Source organism: Nestor notabilis, unplaced genomic scaffold (assembly GCF_000696875.1).
Source record: "Nestor notabilis isolate BGI_N333 unplaced genomic scaffold, ASM69687v1 scaffold153, whole genome shotgun sequence".
Taxonomy (NCBI): Eukaryota; Metazoa; Chordata; class Aves; order Psittaciformes; family Psittacidae; genus Nestor; species Nestor notabilis.
This window is the reverse complement of record NW_009921307.1, coordinates 15,630-40,743: the sequence shown is the minus strand read 5'-3', so window position 1 is coordinate 40,743 and position 25,114 is coordinate 15,630. Positions and strand designations below refer to the sequence as shown.

The following is a 25,114-nucleotide window of genomic DNA, read 5'->3' as shown; positions in this document are numbered from 1 at the left end:
CTTTCCCTTTCAGTCCACGGTTGGGAGCAGGGGGAGAATACAAGTGACTATGTACTTATTTAAAAGAAAAGCAGCAGCATTTTCAGCCTGGTTTCTAAAGAACACAATCACGCTGCCTCTGGCTGCCTGTGCCGTAACCCACTAGATAATTTCAGTAAAATCAGACAGAAAGGAGTGTCCCAAAGGCTATTCAGTTCCTACAAGAGCCTTGGAAATAATCTCTCTCCTCCACCCACTTTCCTATTAGCTCATCACAAAGAAACAGGCTGTGGTGTGAGCTCAGTGCTTATCAGTAGGAAACTGGGCTTCAGCAATTCTGCTGCTTGTGGTATTTTGCTCCAGTAAATAACACCACGTTGGAGACTTGGTTTATCACCTATAGAAAATCTTCTTGTGTTTTTCATTCAGGAAAACAAAGCTTCACTCCCACTAACAAAGCCTCTGAGGAAGTGTCAATTTTGGGGAATCACAATCTCTGGGGTTCAGTGGAGAGGACAGAGCAACCATCTGGAACAAAACCCACCTCACCCTCACTGTATCCCAGGCCATGTTTCTGCTGATTAGAAAGGAGATGCCACATATGCTTGCACAACGCTGCACAAATCCTTCAACAAGCTCCGGGAGATGAGCTCATAAGAACTAAGGATCACTCCTTCAGACATGAGAGCTTTTCTGTCCTCAACCCCAGCTATGCATTCCCTCAAGGGGTGGTACCTTTGGTAAGAGATGAGGTGGGATGTAGCAGTCACAAGTAAAAATCCAAGTGTGACATTTAGAAGAGGCTTTGGTGGTATTCAGAACAACAGCCATTTGCACACATCGGGTCCTGCACTCACCTCCTCTGTCACAGTTTTGAGGAGAAAGTTTAACAGCTCGAAGCTCTTGGCAAGTTTCTCTTTCTCAGCCTTCAGGATACACTTGCCAACCATCTTCAAACTCTGCAAACGAAACAAGAAGATTGACATGCAGCATAGATTAAACAGGAAAAAGCATCACTCCTCTCAGGAGAAAGCAGAAAATGAGTAATGAATTGCAGGATTAATCTGTCACCAAAATAACCCTGGAACACAACAACCACCAAACCTTGGAAATGCTCAGGAGGGTACATGGTGGGCACTGCTGATACCCAGCTTAATTGAGAAACAACTGGACAAAAGAAGAACAAGCAGACCACAAACACACACTCTTGCTGCTCTCTAGTTCCTAAGCTAAAGCATAACTGGAGAGGTGTTGCTGTCTCCTAGAGAACAAAGAGTAAAGACAGCATCTCTATCCCCACCCTGGAAAGGCCAGGAGGCTGCCAGACAACAGACACACCTGAGGGATAACATGTTGCTGCTCAGCTGCAGAAGCTGGGATTTACACATAAGCACTAATGCAAAAATCCATTAACACTTCTGCTGAGGAAATCCCAGTTGCCACTATTACAACAGGGCCTGTCAATCAAGCTTAAATTCACTGAAATGACCGAGAGAAAAACCTCATCTGCTTTCCCTTTATGTGCTGGAGGCTTTCTGAAACACTGAAAGGTCTGGCTTAGACAAAAATCACTCCAAAGACAGGTCAAATAAAAGCCAGTTATTTACAACTGGAGAAGGGAACAAAATAGCCATAAAAAGGTGGCTGGATCAAAGAGGTGGCTCAGGGGTGCTGATCCTCTGCCTGCAGCTGGTCCTTGCAGCCCAGTTACATGGTGGTTTTCTTCCCTGCTCTGTTTCTGTGGGGATGCACACACCACAGCAAGCCCCACAGCTTGCATGGATTACACTAATATCAGATAGGATTTGCAGGGACAAGCTTACCGTAGACAGCAGTGTGCCCCACCACAGGCTATTTCTCTACAGAAGGCTGCACTTGTGGCCAAGCCTGCCTTTGCATGGAATCTGAACACGCCAACCCAGCCAACGGGCAAGACCTACCCCAGGCTCAGCATCCTCAGTTCCTCTGGCAACCTGTATCACTGACAAACCACTGCACCAAATCTCTACCCAGTGCTGGAAGGCCACGGTTCTCCAGGAGAGGCAGTCTCTCCCATTAGACCATTTATTGCTTTTGCTCCATTTTAAGGAAGTAATTTTAAGGACTCTGAGCAAATCATTTTCCATTTATGTCACCATAAAGCTGACAAATAAAGTAAAAATCCTCACCAAAAAAAAAAAAAAAAAGTAAGAAATGTATTGCCCAAAGCAAGGTCTTCAATAATTGTGCCCACAACAGGCAAATAATGACGCCCAGCAAGAGCATAAGGACCTCTTTTAGCAGATACAACTATTTTCTGACCAGGATGGTCAGGAAGCAGCCAGCCATCCCCATGTCTGTACAGCATGGACGTGGTAACCATTTCCTTGGGGTCAGCAGCACAGAAGATGGTTTTACTTCTCCTGTCGGTCTGTCTGGACCCTTGGATAAGAAGTGGAAAGGGAAGGACTGCAGCTCTTCTCTGGTTTCCGAGGTTCTCCTGTTGCCTGTATTAGAAAGCCACCATGTTCTGCTGGCTGGAATTCATACCACAGCTTCATCTGACTACCAATAACTTGCTAATTACTCTCCCCTGATAAAGAGAGATGCACTGCAACTCTATTCCAGACCTGCCATTAACTAACAAGGTCAAACAATTCAACAGCTCTGAAGTCTCAGGTAAAATGAGAAACAAATAGAGGGGTGTGATTAAAATATAAATAAATCTTCACATGTAGGATACAACTCTCCATGGGCCGTGCACATTCTGTTCATTAAGCTTACCACAAGAAATAATCATAACTATAATTATTAATAATAATGTAGAAAAATATGATTTGCATTAAGATTTTCCTTGCAATTTGATGAACAAGATATTGCCAGGCTAACAGGCATTACTTGTGGTTAAAGCTGTCAGGGAGATCCTTACTTTGCTAAGTTGTGTACATGTTGTGTGAGAGAACATCAGTACGGCCTGTCAGCTCTTCAGGACAAGAGGAATGAGGGCAGCTGTGTGCGAAGGAGCCAAAGTGAAGGCAACTGTCATCTCATCTTTCTAATATACAACCTACAACCATTTTAGAATTAAGGCATTAAAAATAAATTGCATTTTCTCCCCACCACAGATCAGTGATGTAGATGACCGCATTTAAATCACACTGGCTTGACTGCCTGTTCCTGCTGCCTTCCCTGCTTCCCAGAATCGCCCTGATGCTTTGAAGGGTTTGAAACAAATCGTCCTAACATCAAGAGAAAAGCCCTATAGCCCTGAACAACAACCCAGGGGCTGATTTTCACAAGTCTGCAATTGCTTTTCAAGTGCTGTGAAACTGGGACGTGCCCACCCAAACTCATGCAGACCTGCAGAACTAAAAGGGTGGCTTGCCCAGCTGGAGAAGGAAGGTATCACCGGTCTAGCGACATCAATGCTGTAAGAATAAGCATCTATATTAAAAGCCGTGTTTTGCATGAGTCTGGAAACACAGGCACAGTTCCACCAGCATAAATAGCCAGAAGCAATCCAGCACAATTTAGGTGATCTGCAAACAAATAGCTCCTTACTGAAATGGATCACTTTTAAATAGCTTTTAAGACCAGGAAGGAACAAGGAAGAGGATATGAGTGGGTGGCGAAGCCAAAGGAGCAGCAGACAATTCCCAGAATGCACAACTCTCTCTAGTCCAGAAGCAGAATGGATTTGCTTTAAGGAAACTGGATTCAGATAAAGTCTTACTATTTCTCAACACGTGCCTTTTCCCTTTCCCTTCTTGTAAAACTGAGGCTGTAAAACAAATTGACTCCAAAGAGCACAAAAACACCAGCACCTCTGTACGTGGTATGGTTGAGACAAACAAGCCTCCTCAAAGACTTGAGTCCAATTCCTGCTCAGCTCCTGATCTCACCACCACTGTCTCATTGTGCCTTCCATGACACACTAATGAGATGGGATCTTCTGTCACGAGTCGCTTCATTCTCATCCTCCCATAGCAGGGAGTGCACACAGCAGAGCACTTGCCTCCATGGGATTTGCATTAGCGTTCAACATCAGTACAAGCCAGGCTGCACTCTGGTTATGTAATAGCAGCTGACTTTGGACCTGGCACAGCTTTGGGGTACTGCTTCCAAGGAATGAAATTCCCAAGTCACTTCAATGGGAACTGGGTCCAAACTTCAATTATTGTCATAACTTCTTGCTACATAAGGTATGGACCATTGTCTGCATGCTGTGGGTTCACAGAGCAGGATTGCTTTGGTCTGCTCCTCACTCAGCTATCTGAAAGATGCCACCCCAACTGCACAGGTCAATCATTCTGCAGGCCTACCATGATTTCATTTGGGGAATGTACGCAATACAATCACAAAATTAAAGTAAAAGCCACTCTGGTAACAGATGTCAAACTGCAACACATAGTAAACATGCCATAAAAAGAACAGTAGTGTTTCAGTCATCTGCAGCATCCTTAGGAGAGCCTCAGAAACTGATTAGATCACAATAGTCTTGCACAAGGTTGGCAACTATCTCCATTTTACATAGCAAGACTGAGGCACAAAGCATGGGTTTTCCTTCCAGCTATGCTACAGGTCAGTGGTGGAGGGTTAAGGGAAAACCCAGAACTCGTCTAACCACCTCTTCTGTGATTCTCTGCCATGTGCTGCTCACAAAGGTATCCAGCTCTCCCTTCCCCTGCCCTCTGAAAGTTCTACCAACCTGAGATAACCCAATCACTCAATGCTAAAAGCAGAGAGACCACATAACTTGTGCTCAACAGCTACATTGCACCACTTGCTGCTGATGTTTGTTTTCTCCTACTTCCTGCTTCTCTTACTCTGCTCCTTCAGTAAACAGCCAGACCCACTTCACAGGGAATCTCAGTTCCAGTTCCAGCTCAGTAATACCTGTTATGGTTAATCATGCCTGTACATCTGAGCTGTCAGCAGATCTAGGCAGGTCATTTTCCAAAAGAGAAAAATACGGAGGCAGTTTTCACAGCTGGAAACCCCATCTCATCTCAAGCCAATACAGCAGTGCAGTTCCTGCTTCGCCCTACACGGATTCAGTGGGCACAGATGCTTTTGTCTTGTTTTGTTAAATATGCTGCTTCCAAAAGCCTCTGGCTGTTGCTGTTGAAGGGCTTCTCTGCTTCCCGGGGTTCTACAAGGATGCACACCCGCTGCATCTTATCAATCGTCTTATATTCCTAATTCCTGTATAACACATGGAGGTATCCCAACTACTGCAGGATCCAACCTCTATTCCATCTCTCATTGAACTTCACAGCATACTTTCACCTTCACAAAGTATAAACCAAGTTTTTTAGAGCATAGTAGGTGAATACCTGCAGTAATTGAGTCATACAAGTAGGACAGAGGGCTAGCAGCTAGTTAAGCACACAGCACCATGCCTCAGTTTCCCAGGTCGGTAGGATTTTAGTCTAAGCCAAGGACTCCCCTGAAACTTGCCATACATCAAAAATGGTGCATGCACGTCTAGAGCCCAAGTCAGCATCCCAGCCACTGCCTGAAGTTTCCTGCAGGGAAGATGGCAATTTGCTGTTGCATGGAGCCAGGCAATGTTTCTGGCAGCCTCCACATTCACCCCCCACCTGCAACCTCATCCTGCCTGCACCTCTGCCCCTTTCAAAGGTACTATAGTGGAGGGGATACACTTAACCCAGACTTACAAGACAAAGCAGGACCTCCAGAGTGCACAGGAGTGTTCTGCTACCAAGGCACAAGCACATTTCCTAGCTGGAAGTTTAAATGCCATTTAATATTTATGCATTCCCAGCACGTCCTTCAGCCTATTTCATTGTTGAAAACAAACAGCCCTTCCCCTCCGTGGGATCAGCCTGACAGATCCATCACTGCTCAGTGAGCTGGAGGAGCCCAGCCAACCTGCATTCTTTCCACACACTGCACTATCTACATCCTTCCCCCTCCTCCCCCATCACAGACCTGATGCTGATGGATAAATGTGCAGATTCATGGCTGAATACGGTGCCAAGTGCACCCTGCAGAACACATACCTCCACCCACCCTGCACAACCTTACACCCCCTGGCACAGCCCAAGGTTGCTAAGGTAAACTCTCTTCTCCTGCAGCACATACTTCAGCAAAATTTCCCCCCTAGTGAACAGCCACAGCCACAAGAAAACGCTGAAGAGGTCTATCTCAGCACGCTGACTGCTTTCACACTGCCTTTGAAAGCTAAAAGCTTCACCCTGGCTCCACGCAGGGTCCCTGAGCAAAGCCAGAACCCATCATTCTGCTGCTGGTGGGGCTCAGGTCCCTGTGGTGGAGACACCCGCAGAGGGGCTCCAACAAGTGGATTTTAGGCCCTGCAAGTGTGTGCCCATGACCTGAGCCAATGCACAAGGTTTCCCAAGTCAAGATGCAGGCAAGCTGAGAGGTTTAGGAGGGACACAGCCTTCCTCTGCTATTTAGAAGCTAATAACAAACTGACAACCAAATGAAGTGTTTTAGTATTCTATATGCTCGTAGCTCCTGTTATTATCTGATGTAAGCACCCTCACCTCACCTGTAATTACACTCACATTTCTCCTCAGAGGCAAGAGGTAAGCCAGCATCATTCCCTCCATTTCACAGAGAGGCCAAGTAAGATGATGGAATTAAGCAGACCATGACAGAGCCAGGAATCAACTCTGAGCTTCCCAAAACCCAGACAAGCCACCCCCAAACACTTTCTTTCATTACAATATTCACTATACAATAGAACCCAAGCTAGAACTTAGGGCTAACTCATGGAAGACAGAGGGAAGAGTGTGCCTCTCCACACCAGTTTCCACCTATGCACAGAGCCAGATTCATTTCCATGTGCACAAGGTACCCAAACACACACGGAGAGGTTCTCACACCACCCACTTGAACAACACAGCAGCTCTGCTGAGAGCACTTAAAGAGGGAATAAAAGCACTGACAGTCCCTCCTCCCTTCGTTCTCTCTCACCAAGTTTCTGAAGACATAGTTTAAATGTTTACCAACTTTTCTCCTTGCATCTCTAACAGAAGCAAATCACCAAGAAATGCTCACAAAGGGAAGGTAACCACCAAGTTTCTGCTTGTCCATGACCAACAGAGAGAGGGAAGGCAGAGGACAAAGCAAACCCCCGTACTGAAGGGTATAACTAAAGGGCATTTCTTGCAGTGTTTATTTTGGCTGTTATTAGAGGGAGGAGCCCACAATCCAGAAGCTATTCTCACAGAAAATGTCAATGCTTTCCCAAGTTTAAAGATTTGATTTTTGTTTTCCTCCATAGACCATACAAAAATGCAGCAGGGAAAAACCACCCAGGACAGCTGAGGGGACAGTGGAGAAATGAATTCTCCACAGAGACATCCAGTATTCTGAAAGCACGTCAAAGATATCAGTTAAATCACTACTGGCCTCATTTTACAAGCTAAGAGGCTGAGAAAGGGCAATGAATTAAGAATTTATAAAGATGGACAGATAAAAGTTCAGGCAATCTTCATGAAAAAAGTTGAAGAATGGCTTTTTTAGAGGTTTGATGAAGTCACTGTTAATAATTTATCTCCCTACAAATTAAGACACTGATAATCAAATGCGATGCCCTCCAGAAATGAAGGGCATGTCTGCACTGGAAGGTTATGTACTATATCCATCCCTCCCCCCTCGCACATTCTGAGTGGCTCCAGATAGTTATTTTAAATCATTAACTGAACACCACAATAGCAACAAAACCCTCTAATGCCATACAATAAAAGTCTTCATACAATAACTTACACACGAGTCTTGGAAAAGAGGGCTTGGGTTATCTGTACCATCCCCTGCACAGGCCATGTAATCCTTTGTCTGTCTACATTCATACCTGCCTTCGGCTGCCTGCCCTGTCCAAGCAACCACCTAAGTGGAAGGAGGCATCACATGTGTCATTAGGATAATGTGTATATTCATCCCAAGGTCTCCAACACTGGTGACCAGAAGCCTTTGGTCTTGCACTGAACTTGGGTATCAGAGTCTGTGAACACTTCTACATTCCAGGATGCCTTGATCCCATTTTGGTTTCAAACAGCCAACCTGAATGTCATCTGCTCTGCCAATCTCTTATGACACTGACAAAACAAGCAAAGGGAAAAAAGAGCAGTAAAGTTCAGCCCTTCCTATGATGTACTCACTGCAGAAGAGACAAAGGAAACCCTCAGGAAACTGCTATACAAGCCACAGAGAGCAGTTTTACCAAGTTTTCTGAGGGCTGTTTTGTTTTGGAGTTACCAAGCCATGAAAATAGCCATTTTCTGGAATATTTGTCAAAATCCTTTCCCATTTCCCCCTGACTTTCACACCATAACCAGGAGTTTATGCTTAAACTGGGAGTTAAACGAAGCACCTCAGTTCAGGAGGGCAAGCCTGTTCCTGGGAAAGGGATGACAAAAAAGGTAACAAAACTACGTATTCAGATCCTGTGCTTCCTGCCACAAATCTGTCAGTGAGTGACTACAAAACTGGCACAGGTTCGAGATCACTCTAAAGCCAAGACAGCAATTCTGTAACATATCAGAAAGAAAAAGGAAATACATCTAACAGAGGGAACAAACACCAAGAGGTGCCCGCAGTGCCAACTGGGAGTGCTGAAAGACCAAACTGATGCACTTGATAGAGCCAGAAAGAGTGTGGAGCCCTAGCAGCAACCTCACAGAGATCCCTCCCCAAAACAGGGCAGCAGTTCCCTGCGTGAAATGGGGAACTTGGGCCTCTCAGGTTCTGCCATTATCATCACTGCATGACTCCAAGCAGCCCGAACTCACAACTACCAGCATCCTCCTTAGATAACACAGGGACAGAGTTTCCTATCCAACATGCTGGGCTGTCCTGAAGCCAAGTTAAGAAGCTTAAAGATTATTCATGTACAAAGGGGTCTCTCTCATGTCTCGGGAGACTGGAGTTTGATTCCTGGCTCAGTTCCCAGCCAAGCATGTCATCTGTAAAACAGGGTGAGCAACTTTAGTAAACGAAATACTTTAGCTCTTGGGTTTCTGTGAAATACTTTCTTCATTACATCAACAACTTGCTGGTTTGCATTTCCTTTGTAAAGCGCTTTGAGACCTACTGATAAAAGAACAAAGGTCTTGAAGAGGTTTCTGTCAGAAACTGTAGGATCTCAGGTGAGCTGTGTCATTTACAACATGAAGCAACTCTTTCTTTATACTGTAAACACAACCCAGTCATCTAGACTCCCAACATCAGAAGAAACTTGAACAACTGTAGCAAGGTTCTGCTCTGTGTAAAGTAACTACTTAGGACTTGGGAGGCCCAAACTGTGTCAGAGCTTTCTCTGCTTCCTCAACTTTGCAGTCCCAGAGCTTGTGGACAAGCCTTGCTGTCCAACTGATCCAGCAGAAGCAGCCAAGAGCACCAACAGCAAGCAGGACTCTCACAAGAACAAGTCAACTCCAAAGCTTCCATTAGGACATCAAGGCTTGCCTTGCTGACAGTAAGGAGATGGCAAACATGAATCCCTCATGACTGTGATGTATGTTTTATAAGCATGCTTAAGCATTTTAGGAACGAATAAGGTCAAGTTAGCTTATGTAAGCACAAAAGCCATTGCCTTGCAGCAGCCAGAGCTGCTATTTCAGGAAGCTGTCTCTTTACTGAAAGCTCCTGATGGTTGATTCTCCCTCATCTGCCTCTTAGGCTTGCACACATCATTTAGTGATATCCAAGACCCAGTTCCAGCACATATCACTGCCTAAAACCACCCCAGGCTCACTGCTCCTCACCAGGTGATCTGCAGGTATGCAATGCAATCACTGAGGAAAGAAAGGATAAGAAGGAAGACACCAGGAGACAGCATCCTATCCTCTCTCACAGCCTTACACCTGCAACAGAAATCCTGTGCTCCAAGAACCACCAGACCCAGAGCTGCACATCTGACCAAGGACACAGCGTAGCAAAGCCTCCAGATGACAGCTTCCTTGTGTACAGTAACACTGCTTGAGTTGCAAGTGCACATCAGTGTAGTCAGTTAAACAGTTGGCCCTCACAGCTTATTTCAGACTTCTCCCTGGGTCAAAGAAAGGTATAAAGTTCTCCATTATATTTTTTTTCCCACTCTTAGAACAGCTGTTTGTGAGGGATGGTGGCGGAAATGGCCAATGACAAAAAATGCAAACCTTTCATCTGGGGCAATAAAACTTCATCATTTTCCACAGCATCATGAATTACAGCTCAGAGTCCTGGTTCCCATGGGTAAGCATTCACATGCCAACATCTGCCTGCTTTACATACCCACCTCAAATCACAGCTGACCTAGAACGGCCCACCGACGTCTCAGATGAACACGGACGAGACTGAGCTGCAGGAGAAGCTTGCAGTTCTACAAATGTCCTCCCTACCCTCTAGCTAAGCAGAGGCATGCGTGGACATCAGGGACAGAAAGGGCTATCATTGAGCCCAAGCTCCTGCCTTAACACAATCCAAACATACCCCGTAATTTCAATGTCAAGCCTGTAACTTCCACCCAACCTGCAGCTTCTCTTTCACTCAAGCGCACAATCTCCACCTGGAGATCCAGAGCTAATAAACCCTCCTCAAGCAGGGTATACCCACGGGGTACACCTTGGAGAGCCCAAACAAACTGACAGTATTTCTCAGGAATCTTTCATTAAACACAGATGACCACAGAAATGAGAGGCATGGAGGATGCTTTGGTAGCAAAGCTCATTAAAATGCTGATTGGATTGCAAGACGCTCAACTTTCCCTGACAAGATCAACATGAAGGCACTGTGTTTGTGGTTTCCCAGTGTATCACCGGGTCCTGCAGGTATTCAGCTGCTAGAGAGAAACATGGAGGTGACTGGGTTGGGAGGAACGGCACATTTTATGTAGCTGGAAAAGAAAATCATACCTAACTCCACCCATTGGATTCCTGATGCAATCATTAAACAAAAGCTATTTAATGAAACCCAGGATCACTTGCTTCCTCAAGAATCATTAACAGCACCTCTGAATTCCTTGACTGAAACTTGATTAGATTTTGTGCCTCCTTGACAAAAGAGAACAGAGCTAATAGTTTTGTTCTGACAGAGGAAATTATGGAATGGCCTAAATTACCATGCAAGCAGCATTTAAAGAAGAATGCAAGCTACACTTAGGAAGAGTTCAATACTACAGTTACATAGGAACACCAAGGCTGGAATCTCCTGTGTCATCAAATTTAGTCACCACACCACAATATTAATTTGGTTCCTTGGTTCCCAACATGTCAATCAATGAGGATATAATTGAATGGTATTTGCTCCTTCAGTCTTCTGCCCTGCAAATCACCTCCCACAGAATGGCTGCACCCAAAAACTGTCTTCAGGTGCAACCTGCATCTGCCACTGAATCAGGAGCCCAGTTTTTTTTCCGTACCAATGTATTCTAAGGTTTCCCTAACAAACAATACCAGTGAGGGAGTCTAGTCCAGAAAGTCTCCAACACACCAGGAGTCAAAAGCCTAGAGCACCTCAGCTCTATCTCTTTGGCCCTGAAGTTCCTTCAAATATAGAACTTCCACAGCATTTTCTGAAATTAAGCAAATGTCCATAATACCTGTTAATTCAAAATTTATATTTAAAACCACCTTAAACTGATCTGTATGAGTGTATTCCCTGAAACTTGAGCTCTGCCTCCTAGATCCACACACAGGGACCACTAAGCTGCACCAAGAATATTTCTTGCACTTGGTGAAAATACATCTAGCAGCAGTATTACAAGAATGCTGTAATCCTGATGGACACTACTCAGACCTGGTACAAGCAGGCACCAAGATCAGTTAAGCTGAGCACAGCTACAGAATCCAGCTCTTTGAACAAGCACCCCACTTGTAAAAGCAGCACCCATTAGTTCCTATCTATACATTTAACATGTTGAAGCTTGTTACCTTTGTCACTTGGCTGATGCTTTCTCTTATCAATTCCTCCCACTCCTCCTCTGTCATGAAGAGCTTCAGTTCACGAAGCAGCAGAACATTCCGGAGAAGCAAACAGGCCTGGGCCTGAAAGAGAAAGGGGAGAGGAGATGTGGAAACTCTGCACTCTCTAGGAAGGTGTTAGCAATGCAAATACCCCACTGAGGCAAACAGGTAAGCCCAGCACGCAGGGAATGCCATGTTCCAAATGCCACATATCCTCGCCAACATGTATGTTGCCCTGTTAGAAAACATTCTCTAGATCCTAAAAGAGACACTCCTTAGGAGACAGGGTGGTGGGTTCTGGTTGAGAAGGTCAAAGGGGAGTGGAGGGATCATGTCACTTCTAGATTTAGGCATTAATATCCAAAATAAGTCTCAGTAGCTGCTCCAAGTGCATCACTTTCGGTCTCCAGAAGTCTTCAGGCAGCCCTTTGTGTGACTGTACCCTTTACCCTGATGAATGCAGGAGGCACAAATAAACAAAAATAAAAGCTGGCAGATTAGCAAATGCTTCATTTCAAAGGAAACCTAGATGGAAACTGCTGTTCAGAGCAGCACTCAGCCTTGCCCTGGAGTCAAAGCTGCTCATTAAGCCTCTACATTAGCACAGCAATGAAAAGGGTAGCCACTAGAAAACCAACAGTAATCTGCAATCTTCTTACAAGCCCTTTTCTATTCCAGAAGTCCTATTTTAAGGCTTTCTTAGGTACATGAAAAACACAGCAATAGACAAAAGCAAATGACAGAGATGCACAGAGTACACTAATGAGGAGTAGTACCAATAGTTCAGAGGATCTAAAGGGAAATTTTTTGTAGCAGCACAGAGTTAGCAAGCAAATTCTACATATATATGAAGAAAAAATGTTGCCTCTAGCTATCACACAGAACAAAACTGAATGCAGGTATAAATACCAAAACTCATTGGGAATTAAGTCAAGAGTTAATCTTGTCCAAAGAAAGCAAGAGCTGCTGGGTTTAACCACACACTGCAACTGAACCCACCCTACAGAAAACAGCCAGAGTCTGTAAAACTCCTTATCAAAGACATCATTGATATTAAAAGTCTAAAAAGCCTCAAGAAAAAACGCAGCCTGGCGATGCCCAACCTGGCCTCCAGATACCCCTTGGGTCTACAGGAAGCAACCTGGAAAATATGTAGCAGGAGGCTAAAAGCTGGCCATATGGTACCCACCCTCCTACTGAAGCATTTTTAGGGAACTATTTAATGAACAACTCAAAGTGAACAAAGAGAAGAAATCTCTGGATCTCCTGAGAGCAGCAAGAGCATCCAAAGTTGTAGGCAGTCAAACAGGACACCTCACAAGCTAAGAGAGGTTTGTGTTTCCCGTACAACACACTCCAGGTGTCAGGGAGGGACAGGACACTGAATACAGGTCCCCCAGCAGCCCTTGTATTCGTGTTACAACAGAGTAATATCTTGTAAACTTCCCTCCAGTTTGCACCAGTGAAGAGAATTATCCAAATAGAGTGTTTTTTCACATTCTGTTCTTTATTCGTGGAAGAAAATGCAGCAGGGAACCAATGAGGCCACGTCAAAAGATTTATGTTGATTTAATGAGAGAGAGCACCCTGATGCCATGTTCGAGGCAGGCAAGCTTGCATGTTCCTTTTAATTATGGGGAAGCTGTGTCTTACAGTGCAAATTATGGCATGTACCAAATGTAGTGGAAAGTCACTTCAGTGCAATTAAAAAGAGAACGTGACCCTCAGAGTAGATAAAAGGCCGTAATTCATTGTGAAAGGCTCAGGCAGGGTCATAAACCTCAAGGCACCATCTCTTCTTTGACAATTACAAAAGCAAATGGGTGCAAAGAATAGAGAAGGGTCCTGTCAAGCTATCCTTATAGTACCTCAGGACTACAGATTTACTCAGAAGGCAAACAGGACCAGAAGCAACATCAATAAGGGCCTGCTCAGGAACTGTACCAGTCAGCAGCGATGGGAGCACTACGTGTCAGTGGGGAAAAGAACTGGAAAGAAATTAAAGCCACCCAAAGGAATAAGAGCTCTGGAGACCCGAGACTCAAATGCTGGACTGAGAGAACACACCCCGAATGGAACCTAGTCCTCAGTAAGCACTAGGCTTGAAAATGGTTTTAAAAGAAAAGATAAACCCCCCACTGAACATTCCCTTCTGCATGTCATGAATGAGAAAGTCAAAACACCAGTCATCTGAGAGCCCTGGCTGGTGCTATCACTCTTTAGTAATAGTGTCACACTCATAGCTTTCGTGCCTCCAGCTTGTATATTAGATACAAGAAAATATGGTTTGAGTTTCACATAATTAAAACACTGATGTTGCTGTACTCAACACAATCCTGTGTTTCCCGATTGCTTTTTAACCCAATGACAATGTAATACTAAGCATGAACAACTTTTCTCATTTCAAAGAAGGAAAACAAAAGATTTACTTGCTGGTTGAAATAAAATTTGGCTTAAGAACATCTCAGTCAGAGAGCAAACGTGACACAAATAATTACAAGCTCCTCAGTGTCTGTACCATGCTATGCTGTATTTTAAGGTTATCATGTTCATCCCAGAGTCAACAAATCTTCTATTCCTAGAGCTAGTTATTAACATGTACCTCAGGTATAACCTATTTATCCAGAGCAAACTGCACAGTTAAATAGCAGAAGTTAATCTACAGGGAGAGGAACTGACATCAGTGGGGTCAGCCAGAAAAATCAGGGGCAGAATCAATAGCAAAACCCAGTTCTTCAATCCCAGTCCAAGGGTAAACCCAGTGAGAAACAGCATTTCCCACTCCTCCAGCTGATGTCATGCCACCTCGGCAAAACAAGACAGGCATCAGGTCTCTTCTCTAGAAAGAGGTGCAACCATCACACCTTGCTCACAGCATCTCTCAGCATGCGAAGAAGGATCCTGGATGTCATCAGAAGATTGTTTTCTCTGAGTACATTTACTTGATAACCAATCTAGCAACCTGGACCACAGAGCTGCCACATCACCTTGCCTCAGCAATGGCTTTTCAGACGCAAGTTCATGTGTGAGGGCTGAGAAACATCAGACCACTGGCTGGAAAGGCAGGAAACAGCTCCTCATAGATTAGTCCCCTGCAGGATTCACATAAAGGATTTTAAACACTCAAAGAGGAATCACTTTCATGACCTCCAGCAGCTTCACCAGGTAACACAAACTTCATGACCTGATGTAAGAATATGAGAATTTTGCAAAAGTAACAGAAGACCCAAAGTGAGTCAAATCTCTAGGAACTATTTCCTTGAGGCCACAAAGAAAGAGCTCTCTCTTCCCAATTAATTTTCCTTGGTTTATCTTCTCAAATACACAGACACAATGCAGCTGAAAGCAGACACGACAGAAGTGTGAGCGTCCACGCATTTGGAAGTTAATGTTCACCTCCCCCTCGCACCACATTTTATCACCAGCCATCTTAGTTTTCCCTCCTGGCACATCACACTAGCTGGTTTTTGGGAAACCAGACATTCACTCCATGTTTTTTATGAAAACAGCCTCAGAAAAAATGAGGCTGCTAGAAGATTTTTCCAGCCATCTCCTGGAATGAGGCTCTTCCCATTGTTAGCCACTTCACACACCATGACCCTCCAGTACTGCTTCTGTGACAATGTTAGCAATCCAAAAAGATCCTTTAGAAATAAAAAGGTCACAAAATCTCCCTATTTTCCTTTCTGCGAAACAGAGGAGAGGGTTTAGTGTGTGCACATATAGGCAAGAAAATACCTGTGTGCAAGAGGACTACATGAACACAAGTATGCAAGATGTTGCCATTCACACACATTGAAAATAAACAATAAAAGCAGCATTTTACAGGCTTGTGCTTGAAGACAGAAGCCTTCTCCCTGCTGAGCAGTAGGAAAGAGAAACAGTAGTAAAAAGAAACTTTCCAATGCACACACTGCACGTCTGATCCCTGTCTAGTTTCTTACAGCTTCCTCAGAAGCAGTTGGGACCTGTTCACTACAGGAGGCCCTGACCTTACACCAACAACCAATTCCTACTTCTTTACCAAGACTTTTGAAGTCCCAGGCCACACACAGAACACCTTAGGAGGAGCCAGGCCACCCCAGCTAGTTCAAACCTTCTGCATCAGAACACTGTCAACCCCCATAATTTCTTACTGTCCATCATTTACCAACAACATGTTCATGATGAGTCTTCTATACATGATACAGGGACCAGCTGCATGTTTTGCCATCACAACACAGGCCAGCAGCAATTTGAACTTTGGAAAGTACTTGCTCCACAACTCTCCAGTTCTGCTGCCCTCCCTCCTGCCCTCCCCAGCATCACTGGTATTTTGGAATGTCTTACAAGCACTTGGCTATTTTGGAGGCTGCCAGAACAATACTGTTTCCAAGAATACCATAGAGGATTCTCTGCATTTTCTCAGTGCCAAATCAAGCCTGCTGTGTTCATGACAGTCCTGCGACAGAGCCAAGTATTAACAACACTTCACAAATGGACAGAAACAGCAGAAGACCCAAGAGTCCCAGCTACCAAACTCCAGTGAAGTTCAGAAGAGAAAGTTGTCATCCCCACCATATGCACAATCTCTGAAATGAGAATGTGTGAGAATAGTTACAAGCAGTTCACAGCCACATTAGAGCTTTTTATTAAGGGTGGAGAATTCTGCCGCACATCCTGTGCCCTAGGAGCCCCTCAGTTGCCTAACCTTTCCTCCTTAATGTCTCTTTCTAAAAAGAAAGACCATAAAATAGTAAAAAAAAAACCACAAATAAGTGAAGTCTATTCAAGCAAGGATAGCAGATACACACACTCCCACATGAATCTATCAAGCATATGACTAAACAAGGCAGAGACGCTCGTTATCAGCCCATGTGGCAGAAGAGAACAAACAATAACTAACTGCAGCACTGACCCTGTGGTTTTCTGCCAGCTCCGTTTCTTTCTTATCTACAACAATTACACAGAATGCCATGCAGTATAAACTCAAATTTTCTTTAGAAAGCAAGTTTCTAGCACAGGCATAGTAGCCATGTAGGTCAGTAACTCAAGATTTCTTTCTGAACTAGTAAACGTGCTCACTGCAGTAACCAAGATGTGCTGGTAATTCCCAGATGTGCTCACCTACCTCATTTAGATGCTAAGAAGGAGTGCAAGCCGGCAGCATTGCTGGGTTATACAACCTACCTTTACCCTTCACAGCTAAGGACAAGACATGCAGTCTGACTATTAAAAATGGCAAGCAATGGATTAACCTCTATCAATACAGCCTCTGTTCTCTTCTTGAAGGCAAGTATCTAGCACAGGCGTAGTAGCCATGTAGGTCAGAAAAGCAACAATACCCAGTCACCATCCAGGTGAGCTGGATGGTGGGGAATAGATGAAGAGTCTTTCAATCATAGAATCATGGAATGGTCTGGGTTGGAAAGGACCTTAAAGCTCATCCAGTTCCAGGGACACCTTCCACTAGCCCAGGTTGCTCCAAGTCTCGTCCAGCCTGGCCCTGAACACTGCCAAGGATGGGGCAGCCACAGTTTCTCTGGGCAACCCATGCCAGCGCCTTACCACCATCACAGGGAAGAACTTCTGCCTAAGATCCAATCAAGATGGATTATACCCACCTTGATTGGTATGCCCATCATCTACGCATTGTGGGCAGAGTTTTATCAACATGAAGCATATCACCAGCATGGCAAGAGCTTCTTTTTCCCTTTATATAAATTAATATATAGGAAACGTTACCTGGAAAAACTGCAAGTTTTTACAGCTCAAATATATCTTCAGAACTGAAGAAGCACCAGGAGCTTTAGTGTTATCATCATTTCACTTCTCTTACAAGTCCAGGAGATAAAAATATACAGGCGGTATCACACCACACAGGCTACTGGTATTTCAGAGCAATGATGGCTCTCTTCTGCCACGCACACTACAGCAGCAAAGCTACAGCATAACCTGACCTGCCAGCACATCTGATTCAGTGCCAACACATGTTATAAACCAGCAGCTCTCAGCATGTAATCCTCAGCATTAAGATTATTCTACAACCATAGCGATATGGCACAAAATAATTGCACTTCTAGAAATTCTCACCTACCAAGCCCTTTGAGACTGAATCACATGAATCACAAGACTGCATTTGTGACAAATACCACCAGGAAAGCTAGGGTAAAAGAACGTATGCCAAGAATATGGGAAAATCTAAAAAAGCTTTCTTTGAATTTGAATACTCAAACAATGAAATCAATTCCTCACCTATCTGCAATTCGTTACATATCTTTAACAAAGCAAACAACCTCCCCCCAAGCCCAACCCCGCAACAAGCTGCAGCTTATAGGACTGTTGGTTATAGGAGAATAACCTGTCATTTCATACTACAGTGCAGGATATCCAGAGCACCGCAGCAAAAATCTCTTCCAATTACTGTCAAAGCTTTTGTGAAGAGAGAACAAGCAGCATGCAAAGCCATGAGTCAAGTGCCAATCTAGCCCCCGTTAAACTATTTTATTTTCACGTTTACATTGTATGTGGGATGGAGATAAAGGCTCCAACAGAGCAGTCTTGAGTTTCAGGGCTCACTTTACATTTCTCTATCAACTTGTTTCATACATTTGAGCATTTCTGAGCATGTAAACTACAAGTTTGTTCAATAACAGTTCGGCAGGCAGAGGCCAAGTTCAGAGCAGCCTGAAAGCTAATTCAAATGGGCAAATTAGGAGACGGAAAAGTGAGTAAGACTGACAGTAATGGCACTCCAATCTCCATACAGCAAAATCAACAAAAGGCTCAGTAGCAATGGCAGTTTCATGTGCATATATATATGTACTTGCAAGTTTCCTACCCTTCCTTGACACATTATAATCAGAATTAGAAAAGACTGAGCACTCCAACACCATGGACAAGACTTCTTGGCTGAAAACTGTCACGACAATATTTCACAGAGGACTTAAACTTGTGACAAACTTAAATCTCTGGAGTTTCACACAGCCTGTTAACCTCGACAGGACCAAGCTGCAAATTCTCTGGGGGAGGTGACAAGATGGAAAAAGAGGATTCTTTCCAAAGTTAAGGATAAACAAAAAAATACTCTTCAAGATCCTTAACTCGCTGAACAAGCATCGAATGCCAATTCTTTACTTAAAACATACAAATTCTATGATAAAACTTATTTAGAGGCTTTAAAATAAAAAGAGTGAAACCCAGGGGTGATTAAGAAACATTTGCCAAATCAATCTTCTTTCATCCACAAGCTGTAACTGCAGTATTTCACACATGGCACATGCACGTTCTATATATATATATTTCAGACTCAAGGGCAAGGGAGGATAAGGCAAAGCCCCGGCTGTGGCTGAAGAAAACTATTTTTGAGAGCAAAAATTAATTTTTAACTTCCTCTGCACTGTTAAAACAAGCTGCACACAAGCAGTGGAGCCAAGAGTCTCACTTAGCAGCTGTCTAAAAGGTTTCAGAGCAGAAAGTGCTAGTGTCTCTGCGAGAAGTAAGACTCTCATGACAAGAACTGCCCATGACAGGACACCTGAGCATCTCCATAACTATTTTTTGGTTTAAGAATGTGCTGCAAATGCTCCAAGGCAGCACAGTGCCCAGGCTGTGCAGTCAGCTCTCAGCAGAAAGCTGTATGGTCCTTCGCTAGATGGACTCCTGATACCTGCAAGCAAAGTCAGAGACAGCTCATGCTGGCCAAGGAAGGACCATGAACATCTCTTCTGTGTGATCATCTGGCTCAGGAGCTGAATTCAATATTTCCTGCTACAATCCAGCATCTTCAGACTAATCATAGAATAGTTTGTGCTGGAAGGAACCTTAAGGCTCAATCAGTTCCAACCCCCTGCCATGGGCAGGGACACCTTCCACTAGACCAGGTTGTTCCAAGCCCTGTCCAAGCTGGCCTTGAACATGGCCAGGGATCAGCTCTTTCAAGACATTTCCTTGGCCAGCCTTGACAAGGTCCAATACTGTTGTCTGAAGGAGGCAGAACATGAGCAGGGTACGAGGTGGCCAGCACAGAAGTTGTCCTACCAGACACCAGTTTCCAAGTCTGCAGATCTGCCCTCCTGCCTCCAGAAACAAACACAGCACAATAATGTAGTAGAAGTAACCACTGACCAGAACCCCCCATCCACCAACCAGTACCCCCTGCTCCCACCCTTCCCTGTGCACCAACCACCATGCTCTGGGCTAGAAAGGAGTTTCCTCCCAGCTCTTCCTTAGTCTGGCCTTGCCAAAAAGAACCCCACCAAATAGGAGATTTATGAGTCCAGGAACAAAACTCTCCTTGCCAAAAAGTGATCAAACCCAATGATATTTTACAGCTTAAATTAAACTCCTGCAACAAATGGATGAGAAAAAATTTTGCAAGGCTGGTTAATTACAACATGTAAAGCATTTAAGTGACACCTAAATCACATTTTACAACCTTAAGTGGAAAAAGCAATCTTACTCTGTGTAACTCCCACCAACCATCCTAGGTCATCAAGCTCTTGGAACTGTGTTTTACAATAAGGCACCCTGCACTGCAACCCATTTTCATGCGAAGTAGATGGTATCTGTTCTTCCTTCCTAGTAAAAAAGCAGATTTCCACAGATGTGGCAAGATTCTTTCCATCCAGGAACCTTTAAACAACTCCCAACAGCTTGCATATTAGTACACTGAAACGACTTGTCACACGCAAAACACATTTTGCTCATTTGATCAGCATCATGTAAATGATCTGTTTAGGCCTTCTTGAATACAAAAAGATTCTCAATAAACTCTGTTGGGTTTGTGAGGGTTTTATGTTAACTTTTATTTCTAAACCTCTGAAACAACCAACATCTCTGCCTCTAGTTAATTTCTAAACAAGCTAAACAGTAGTTTGCAAACACAAGGGCTTGTGTGTCCTCTTAAGCTGTTGGAATTACTAGTGCAGGACAACTTCCCAGTCACTATCTCAGCAATAGAAAAACAGGAAAGCAATCACCTGCTAGGTAGGTAGCAGGGGAATAGGGTCTTTCAGCTCCATGGGAGAGGCTCAACACAATGAGCCAGGGATGGTGGAAATCTCTTGATAAAACACCTGCAAGTAGAGAAAAACCAAATGCACAGGATGTGGTGCTACACTCAGATCTTGGCCCCAATTTGTGAGCTCTGCTGTTGGGTTTGAGGTTTTACTATCTCAGTTACTGAGAAAGAACAAAGCTCCCTGGAAGACAGCAATTGAGACAAAAGTGATCATGAAGAAATCTCCATCTTTGTACCCCTCCTGCTGACTCCTCTCTCCTCTTTAGTTTTATTATCCTGCATAAACCCCTTCACCTGTGGCTTGGATGTCCTGATTTAAGCAGCAGCAATGAGAAGTTAAGAAAGCTATACAATTCTACTACTATTCCCAAGGCTCTGAACAGCAGCTGTTGCATCAATCAGATGGGCTGTTAACTTCATTCTGCTGCTCTGAGCACTTGCCTATACTACAGAAGGTTTTATCACATTAGCTGCACCGGCACATCCTCCTCCTCCACTACATGAAAACTGCTGTTGCAAGACACGTAAACCACCACCACCACTGCTCAATCTGGCTGAAAATGCAGAATGAGCTACAGGCCATAGAAATGCAGCTGCACCTACACAAGTTATGTCGGCCCTAGCCCTACAGGTAAAATAGTCATTGCCTTCACTGACAAAGTCACACCAGTATGGTTTTTTTAACAGCACTTGAACCAGCAGCAAACCCAGGACTAGCAGTCGAGACAGTGGAGCAGCCTGCCTTCAGAGCAGGGCATATATACAGCACTCACTTACGTGCAGGTTGCTTCATGCCCTAAAACATCACTAGTTGATTTATTTAATCAGGGTCTCTGCAAGTCATGTTCTCTCCATTGCTGCTGAGAAGTGGATTTCTTTCCACTCCTTTGCAAACAGTCTTCTGGAGGCTGTTCCTGTCAGAGCAAAAGCCTCATCTTGCACTTGCCTAAAGAGAGGAGCCCATTTATGAGAGCTTGCTCACTGCAACAGGACATTTGTGCCCAATAAAAGTGGGCACACATAGAGCTGCTTCCTTCAGCACTGTTCTGATGGCAGCTGGGAAAGGGGGGGGAACAACTCATTAGATAATAATTAAAAAGAAAATAAGAATCAAAGCTCCCTCCTACAGTCACCACAATCTAACAAGAACTAATGACAGAAATGAGATGTTGCTAGATTGTAAAGGCAGTAGAAATGAGTCAGTACACACAAGGAGAAGATTTGACACTGTAAAGGGTATCTGCACATTAAATACAGGGCTTCACTGGCAGGCTTTCTGCCCCAGATGAAGGCTCTGCAGGACATCTGGACAGTCAAAACAGTGAATATATAAAATAACACACTGGACTCCTGAGCCAGGCCTGGCTGATGGTATTACAGATTTGCTCTGAATATTTCATTTGCATAACAACGAAGATGCAGCTAGTGGCATTCAGGGCTGGGAAAGACATTTACCTTGTCCTCCTTTCACCAGAGGCCAAAAAGCAGACCCTCAGGACACAGCAATCTATACAGAACAATCCATATATTGGTCTGCTGCTTTGATGACCAGAGATTTATTTCTCCCAAGGGTAACCACTTACCAAATCAGAAGGGCCAATCAGTCTTAATGTTTCCCTCCAAAAAAAAAGAAAAGTCAATATCTTATTATCCTAAATGCTTGAAAATAATAAGATGCCATAATTAAATGAGCCATGAGAACACAAAGTAAATCAGGAGCCGAACACAGTGCCCAAGAGCACTGGTGTTTTCTTGCTCTTTCCATAATGCCTAATTACAGGATTGAAACATTGGTGGGGAATACTGGTACCATAGGGCATACTGAGACCAGAGAAGAAATGAACAGCAATAGACTGCGCAATGCATCCAAGCCATTCCCTTCCTGCATTAAAAAATAATAACAATGAGGAAATATGCCCATTTCCCCCTCCACTCCCAAATAACTTCTCTCCCAAATTAAGAATAAAGTCACAATCGGGAGGAGGGGGGGGCTGTGGTGTGTAATAATCTAAGGCAATATGGTTTCTTAGTATTTTGGAGCTTTTCCTGATTTTTCCTTTTTTCCTGTTTATCTTGGCGCATTTCCACTTTGCTTTTATAAGCTCCTCACTCTTGAACACCACAGCAAGAAATGCTCTTTTGTTAAGAAATCAAAGGAAAGATTCTCACCCAATGTCCTAGTAGCCGAGGCTCAAAGAAGCATTAGCAAATACCAAGAAACCTCTTGTAAAATCATCCTCTCTCTTGACTCTGGCTTTCCTCTTGGGAGGAAAAAATAAATATATATATATATTTGGGGAATATATGTCTCTATGTATTCTCCAAAGCTTTCCTTTTGTCAATTTTTATTTTATACACATACGCATTGTACTACCAAACGTGAAGAAGCTCCACTGACACCTCAAGCTGCTCGCACAGGCTGGTAAGACCAAAACCAAAGCTGTCCTCTTCAGTTCCCTTACCTGGCTACTCCTCCCAACACTTTCCAAGCCAGATGTCTCTGACCAACAAAGCCAGTTTTCCTGAATTCAGGAGAGACATCCAATAGGATTTTCTTTAGGCTGTTCAGAAGGCAGCTACCACATAATGCAGGCTATTTAAAGAGACTTGGCTGAAGTCAAATTTAATAATTCAAGAGATTTAAGAGCAGTATGCATTTGAAAAACACCCTGCGTTGCCTAGGCACTACGTGCCTTTTATATGCTGTCCCCAGTTCACTAGACCAGTCTTGATGTTGCAAGAACAAAGGTTTTCATCTTTTGAGAACATTTATCAGCAGAAAATAAGAAATTAGAATTGCAATTCGCTCCAGCATCAACTCTTGAAGTTTAGTTTTCAAAAGCATAAAGAAGTACTCACATGTTAGTAGAATTGTTAGTTTGGAACATTGAAATAAAGAGTATTGCTAAGCAAAAAGTAAAAATTACAAAGAATTAAATTGTACTGGGTTGAACTTTGTAGATTTCTCCATCCACCAACAGACCTTGTCATTTTGCAGAATGCACCAAGAGAAGCACCATGACATGACAGGCTGCACATCGCCCATGGGAGAGGGACAGGGCTTGAGACCCTGCTCTGCTAAAAGGTTGCTGAGGAATCCTGTAGAAAAATCCAAACCCCGTCCTTGCACTATAACTTCTTCAGAGTGGCATTTTTAATACATGCCAAGGAAAAGCAGAAACAAGAAGCATCCAAACTCCATACCTCCCTCATACCCAAACAACAAAAAGGTACCTACCCCTTTCACAGAATCATGGAATCACAGGATGGTTTGGGTTGGAAGGAACCTTAAAGCTCATCCAGTTCTAACCCCCTGCCATACGCAGGAACACCTTCCACTAGAGCAGGTTGCTCCAAGCCCCGTCCAACCTGGCCTTGAACACTGCCAGGGATGAGCCATCCATCTTTCTACACAAACTCTTAAGAACATACTTGCTAGTGAATAAGCCCAGGTTGGCATTTAATTTTAGGCTGCAGAAGCCCTAAGCTTTCTTCACTTGCCAACAAAACACCTTCCAACACACTTGCTAGTATTTCCACACCAAGATCCAATACCCCACTGTAAAGACAGCAGAAATCATTACCCAGAACTTCAACAAACCAGAATTCTACCCTGATGTTTTTGTACTATTTTGTAGAATGAATATAAATTGAGCCCATATGACTGAGACAGTCACCAATTTCATCACAACCACAGACATTTCTTCCCCTCCTGTTTTTGTTTTGCTGTTACTAAATACATGGCAATGACCTTGCCTCCAAGCAAACTTTTCCCCTTTGCTCTCCCCAAATATCCACTCATCAAATTGTTGGAGACGCTGTTTGTCAGGCTGAGCAGAACACACTTGGGTGGTTCGCTCTGTTTAAAAACTATCAACTCCCAATGTGTCAGATGGCAAGTTTAATTTAGCAGGCTAGGAAATTACTTAGTCTTGTAAAATCACTGCAATATGGTATATATCTAACTCAGTAAGTCCATCTGACACACAGGGCTGTTAATGCTACTGATCAGCCCCATCCTTGCACAGTTCCGGCCAGCAGCTGTGTCTGCAGAAACAACTAAAATGTAGATGACCTTTTCATTTTCTTCTTTCTTCCCAGCAACACACTAGAATGTTGCCTCCATTACTGAGGATTTGCTACATGATCATCAACACAATCAGTAGCGAGCAGAATAAATACAGTCTGTATTTCAGAATCAGAATAAAGAGGCAAACAG

At 43.8% G+C, this 25,114-nt stretch overlaps 1 protein-coding gene across 1 annotated transcript in view; it reads right to left on the bottom strand.

The window, feature by feature from the left end:
• LOC104403049 (myb-binding protein 1A-like protein) overlaps nucleotides 1-25,114 on the bottom strand; it is a gene marked incomplete at its 5' end in the record, with an annotated part of 43,254 nt that overhangs the window by 2,553 nt on the left and 15,587 nt on the right. Inside the window, 2 exons of the mRNA XM_010011081.1 lie at nucleotides 837-938; nucleotides 11,862-11,975. Coding sequence (XP_010009383.1) covers nucleotides 837-938; nucleotides 11,862-11,975 — 216 coding nt within the window. The remainder of the gene's footprint in view (nucleotides 1-836; nucleotides 939-11,861; nucleotides 11,976-25,114) is intronic.